Source organism: Egretta garzetta, unplaced genomic scaffold (genome assembly GCF_000687185.1).
Source record: "Egretta garzetta isolate BGI_Z169 unplaced genomic scaffold, ASM68718v1 scaffold241, whole genome shotgun sequence".
In the NCBI taxonomy this organism is placed as follows: domain Eukaryota; kingdom Metazoa; phylum Chordata; class Aves; order Pelecaniformes; family Ardeidae; genus Egretta; species Egretta garzetta.
The window spans coordinates 1,298,445-1,304,953 of record NW_009258675.1 but is presented as its reverse complement, the minus strand read 5'-3'; the positions used below and the strand labels follow the sequence as shown (position 1 = coordinate 1,304,953).

Here is a 6,509-nt window from a genome sequence, read left to right as displayed (position 1 = left end):
TGGAGCAACCTGTGTGCCATTTAAGACTGAAGCTGCAAAACTTGGGTGATAGAGACCACGGTACTGGTACTGGCTGGAAGCCACCTTTTGGTTAACCAACAAAAGCTACGAACAGATCTGTCACTAAATTCAATTCTCTAAGCCCTTGGATGCTTTAAAAAAAAAAACAGTATGCACACCATACACTGTATGCACACCATACACTATTTTCTTTTGCATTCCAAAGCACTGCATCAAATTAATTACATTGTAAAGAGTCAACTGAAGAAGCCAGGCAAGGAACAATATCTGAAATAGAAGAATTTTATGTAGACCATTCAGTGTTAAAAACCAGAGAATCAAACATCAGTTCAAATTAAAGAGCAGTTTCAAACAGAAGACATTTGATTAAAAGTTTCTTTTAACATTTAGAAATTTAAATACATTTACCTAAAGATGGTTAACCCCCATCTCTATGTTACTATACAATAGCTTAAAGCTACTTTTAAATGCTAGTTCTATGTTAATGTGAAATTCCAGAACCGCATTCTTATTTTATGTAAATTGGTTATTAAATCACGTGACTCCGTACTGCCTCCCACCCCAAAATAAATTTTAAAAAGTGGAGCTTTACAATGTCTTGAATAATATTTTTCAAACGAGTAATTTGGAATAGTTTCCGACAGTTCTATAGGAGGTATTTTGTACAGTTTGGAGAGCAACTCCATATAAAGTTCTGTTGCAACTGAGCATTCACAGTATGCCACAGTCCATACATATTACTACATATACACATCAGGTTTGTAAACATTGGAAGAATACACAGAACATAGTACCACGATCCTCTGGTACTGCTGAAAGGAAGATGAGGTAACATTCATGTAATCTCAAAGTCCACAGAGGTCCTGACTGAGTAATTAAAACAGCTGCCAACGCTTCTGTTTCATAGTGTGTGGTTAAGGCTTTCTGCTTCACGGTCTGCTAAGGCTGGATTCGTTAGCTCTCAGTATCCCGACGGCATCTTTAACAGCGTGGTATATGACATTCTTCACCTTGGAGGAAAGGAAAAAGGCGTTTAGTTTTACGCGCAAGCAGCACGGTTCAGGTCAGGCTGGAAGCCCCTGACACACAGAATACGCTCGCACAGCTGGCCCGCGTCCCCACACCCCCCGCTGCTCTCCTCAACATGCTCACCTGCACGGGCTTCGCTTAAATCGGTGACTTATGAAACAAGGTTCAAATTCTAGCAGGATATAAAGGGGCACCCTGTAGCTCAAGAAGTGTACTGCAAGCTCAGCGAGAGGGAAAACAATTGGAAGAATTGGAAGAAAGAAGCATTTCGAAAGAATCTCAGGAGAAACTTCAGAAGGCTTCCTCAAAACTACTAAGGAACACTAAAACCCGTGGAAATTCCTCTTCATGATCCAATGCATGAAAGCTGATCTGAGCATGCATGAAAGCTGATGGGAGCATGAGAGCCACTTGGGTTGCACAGACACACCCCCTGTGGGTTTGGTGAGGGTGGTTTGCTGATTTTTGGTGGGTTTTTTTGAAAGGGTTAAGAGGAGCAGGGTTCAGCTTGAGCATTGGTAAGTTACCTGCAATTTATCTTCATGGTTCGTATGCGTATGCGACAGATACCTAAATTCCTGAGTGAGCCAGAAGCAATGTTTGACATGCTCTGGGGATACAAAGTCTTCCGCAACTTTAATACAACTGTACAGATTATGAACCTAGAGAGAACAAACAAGCATTAGCCATGCGCTCAAAAGTCTGCCCAAGTGGTCAGGCTGTAACGGTGTCCCTGGTCCTTGCCTGGTGCGGAGCTCCTGCTGGAATGAAAACTACATCTCCTAGAAACTGTACAATAGCCCAGCCTTGAACTCCATACTCTTGATGAAGGCGTTTCCTTAGCGATCGGTCCAAGTACCAACTCTGATCATGAATGGGATCGTGATCTACAGGGTTTTCTTGACCTTGTTCTTCCGCAACCTGGAAAGTCACAAGACGACAGGAATTACAATATACCAGTCTCACTGGACAATCGAGATGCATCTGTGATATTCCATATGCATGCATGCCAGACAGGGACCTGCGCCCTGCGTTCAGGTCCGAGGGTTACACAAGGAATGGTTTGGATTCTTATTCAGGCCTTAGTTTGTCTCAGTCCCTCCTGCTTCACAGACACATTGCAAACGCGGATATAGGAAATGCAAGAAAACCTCATTTATGGTAAGAAGAAACAGACGGGTTAAGCAACTCAGGCGTGTTCACAGTGGGAACTGCTGTCATATGTGGGATCAGTACTCTTACACTGCTATGGCCTGTAACTGGAAGAAACTACTGAGTGTGGAATTTGGTGGGTGTCTGCCCCAAGGCCAGCACTAGTCAGCGTGCTCACTGAGCAAACCAGAGGACTCAAACTAGGTTTTCAGGAGAAACAAGGCTGGGAGGCACAAAAAGCACTTCAGAAGAGAAGTTTGAGGGCTGTGAGGAGAGAATTTCTGCAAAAAGTTCCAGTATAAATACAATTTGCTGTGGCAACCATTCACACCCAGGACTGTAGCCCAAAAACTCATTTGGGAGGAGATAAACAGCTTGGTTCTACTCCAAGACAAGCTGCTGAAAGCTTCACACCTGCAGGCATGTACACTGGGACCAAGAAGAGGTGAGAGACTCAAATGTCAAAACTCAAAATGCCAATGCTTATCAAATTCAGCATCATGTTTTATCAAGTGTAAGATTTGTTCTTTGTTGATCCTAAACAAATCTGCTTCAGCCTCTCTAAGCTTCTGCCCGAGACAGCAGCAAGGCTGACAAGGCCAGCAGTCAATCAGATCATCCCATTTCTCCTTTTACACATCAGCATATGAGCTCTTCCCCCTTTTAGAGCCCAAAAAGAAGCTCCAGAATTAAGACCACCAAGAACACTGGACTGGGGGGTTGGACTAGATGACCTCTAGGGGTCCCTTCCAACCCAAAACATTCTACGATTCTATGATTTGTGGTAAATATAAATACTGAAACAAGCCCTTTTGGATGTAGCATCACATCTCTGCTAAACCTTTAACTCCCATGAAAACATCACCCAAAATACCTCATGCTTTTCCCTTAATCCAAACTTCATAATGGTATGGGGAAAAAGAAAAAAGTAGGAAGAGGGAGAGAACAAGGAAGAATTTTACAGACCACATATTGCTCTGACATTTCCCAAGAGCATCTCATGTGCATGCTTTTAAGAAGGATCTAATTAAAGATGAAAATGGTTTTGCTTAAATCTAAACCAGCTATGTTTTTATTCATTATGTAACTTCATTACTTGTGCTGTAAGCAGCGTGGGCAACAGCAGTGTATCTGCATACAGGATAACCTCAAGCTTCAACTCACAACCCTCCTCAGATCCTACAAGATTCATGGCACAGGAGAAGTTCAGTCTTGGATACAACTCAGGTACGTTTGTTTCCAGAACAACTGGGATAGAAAGGAGGAGAAGAGTCCAAGGGTACCTATTTGCCAGCCTACACAGACAGAAGATCAGTTTAAGATATAACAGCTTACCTTTTTAAGGAATTCCCGGATTTTCTCTGTATCTTTAGCAGCATAAATATGCCACAGAGCTCCAGGTTTTTCTCGACTTTCAGTAAAACGCTTAATTGTCAATTCATCAGAATCACCATCTTGTATGGTTTTAAGCACTTCTGTTGAGAGTAAACACAAGCAGTTCACTAAGGGACCTTCCCTCCAGCCACAGAAATAACCCCCCCAGAACACAAGAAAGACTTTACCTTCTTCTTGATCAGCCTGGCCTTTGGGGATACCCACATAAACCATAACATTGGCTGCATCAGACACATCTAAATGGAGGTTTGTTGTGCCGTATTTTCTATCCTCTGGTGTTATTAAGCCTGGGGTGGGGGGGTAAGAGAGTAGCAGGTAGATTAGCAAGACAAAAAGAAACTTTATGCCACTCTCAGCAGCGCTAGCTGAAAAGACCAGAGCTTTTACTTTTATCAGCAAATGATTCCAGTACAGGAATATACTTTATATCCAGGACCTTGCCCCATCCTGTTTGTGTCTTCCCAAGCGATCAGTTCACAGGCTGAGACATCAAGCTGACACATTGATCTGTATCGATACCTAGCCTGCCTGATATATAAAGTCATGTTTCAGTCCTGCTAGAAGAGGGTTTCTACAGCAGTTTAGAATAAAGCCTTCTCAGAAACAGTCTCTTTTTCCACTCTAAAAGGCAGCTGCTACAGTATTTACTAGCCACGATCTCTTCTGGCCACGATCATGCTTGGTTTTAAATGCCTTTTGAGTGATGGCAGATGAGCTAGCCATGGAAAGAACTGCTCAAGAAGAGATTAAAAACTAAATACAGCCCAAAAAGGAGAAGTAACAAGAGTGATACAGCCAGAAGTAGAAAAACAACAGATACATGTGGCCAGCTACAGGGAAGAGGGGCTGTGTACACACATGGGGACCAAGTGGATTGGAAGACTGGGAATAAATATTGGCTTGAAACCACCTGAGCAAAAAACATTTAATAAAGTCATATAAGGCTCTGGACATCACTAATACCTATAAGCGAGCCAATAATTAGGTTTTCAGATCAATGGGATTAATCAAATTGTCTACAACAACAAGAATTAATTTAGTTTACAGTAAATTTATTTGAATGTCTGGTCAATGTGACCTTTAGAGTGAAAAATTCCTTACCATATGCATTGTACATCTTAGGGCCCAAATCCGGTCGCACAAAATAGTTGGGTAGTCGAGAGGCAAGGTTGAGCTTGCCGCCTCTCCTAGTGTATTCTGGCAATGGAATATTTTTCATCAAATCATCAAACCTGAAGTAATACAGCACAATTTAATGTTAGAAACTGGAAAAAAAAAAAAAAAACCAACCCCAGACTAAAGTAGTCTGCAACAAAAGCTTTTTTCAGTTGAAAAACTGTACTCCTTCCCCCAGGGGGTTTACTGGAGACCATGAAAAGGAACAAAACAAGCAAGACACAGGAATACAGCAGATAAACAAATTTAACTGCTCTGGAGTAATGCTATTTCCTTGTGTAATCACCTCGACTAGTATCAAATAGAGTAAGTCACAATACTTAAAAACATTTGGCAAAAAAATAAACTTCAACTGAACTTTAGGTTTCAAAAATGACTTCGGCTTTTAGGAAGCTTCCAAAGTTTAACCAATCATTAGCAATTTCAGGTACCCACTTTACTTAGCAACAAGTACAATGAACTACATAAAAATTTATCATTAAACTTGTTTAGCATTTCCAGCTGTGTCAGGCTTCTCTGAGAAACAAAATGGCTCACATGTGACCAACTGCTTCTCAAAGCTGAAGCAGATGTCAAAACATAACAGTATTCCTACGTTCCATTATTCTGGGGGTGTAACCACACAATTGATGAAGTTTACTAAGTTTCTTAGTAAATTCATACCGAGAAGGCATCATATCTCTGAAGTCTTCTCCTGGAGGCCAGTCTTTAAGCTTCAACACCATTGGCTCTCCTTCTTCTGTTCTCAGGCGACCTATTGTCAAATATTAACAAGTCTTAGCTTGTAATAGTTGGGCAATTCAAAATCCAAAGGATCAAGATGAAGAAATCCTTATCTTAGCTTAAAATCATGTTCATTCTGCAACTATTTATGTAGAACCAAAGACCTACAAGTTCATCCAACACCACAGTTGGGTATTACTGCCATGACAAATGTGTTACAACGTGAGATTTCAGACTAGAGGAGTAGTAGCCTTTACCAGCTCCACTGCCCAAGCATTTCCTACAATTTAGCTCGGGCAACTGTTCCATGTTTCAGGCTGGAGCAGCTGATGAGAAAGCCAAATCTTTTCAAAGATAGAGTAACAGAAAAGAAAGGTGTAAGTGAGCCTTCCAGCTCCCACTCTTCTTGCCCCAGGTACCAGATTCCCTAAGTTTACATCACACAAACAGAGGAAGAACTTCTCCAGATACCATGGCAAGTATTAATTCTCCTGGACGGAGTTTGTTTTCACCCAGAAGTGAAAACAATGCCAAACCTCACACTTGCCTCCCCTAAACCCATTTTTATACAAAATAACTTTAAGTTCCTTAGGAGCAAAAGGCACCTGCCAGTTAAAATAGCAGAACCAATTACCTTGTGAGCACCTGTCCTGGTTTCAGCTGGGATAGAGTTAATTTTCTTCACAGTAGCTAGCATAGTGCTGTGTTTTGGATTTAGTACCAGAAGAATGTTGATAACACACTGATGTTTTCAGCTGTTGCCAAGTAGTGCTCAAACTACTCAAGGACTTTTTGAGCTTCTTCTGCTCGTCCAGGTGCATAACAAGCTGGGAGTACAGCACAGCTAGCACAGCTAACCCAAACTGACCAAAGAGCTATTCCAGACCATATAACGTCATGCTCGGGGGGGTTAGTTCGTTTGGTCGGTCGTTCGGTTCGGTCGGTCGCGGGCAGAGTGGTCGCAGCTCGAGCTGTGTGATCGCGGCTCGGGGGGAGTGATCGCGGCTCGGGAC

General features: G+C 42.0%; 1 protein-coding gene across 3 annotated transcripts in view; it reads right to left on the bottom strand.

The window, feature by feature from the left end:
- Positions 1 to 6: 6 nt before the first annotated feature.
- The window catches only part of KDM3A (lysine demethylase 3A), a 34,147-nt gene continuing 27,644 nt past the window's right edge, over positions 7 to 6,509 (bottom strand). The window contains exons 19-25 of one of the 3 annotated variants that reach the window (XM_009648874.2): positions 5,437 to 5,527; positions 4,699 to 4,829; positions 3,765 to 3,884; positions 3,538 to 3,677; positions 1,795 to 1,971; positions 1,578 to 1,712; positions 7 to 1,031 (exon numbers count right to left, since the gene is read on the bottom strand). In XM_009648874.2, the coding sequence (XP_009647169.1) occupies positions 951 to 1,031; positions 1,578 to 1,712; positions 1,795 to 1,971; positions 3,538 to 3,677; positions 3,765 to 3,884; positions 4,699 to 4,829; positions 5,437 to 5,527 (875 nt within the window). In that variant the 3' untranslated portion in view covers positions 7 to 950. Of the gene's footprint in view, positions 1,032 to 1,577; positions 1,713 to 1,794; positions 1,972 to 3,537; positions 3,885 to 4,698; positions 4,830 to 5,436; positions 5,528 to 6,509 lie in introns of all 3 variants that reach the window. The other 2 variants (XM_035888616.1, XM_035888618.1) reach the window with 2 other exon arrangements.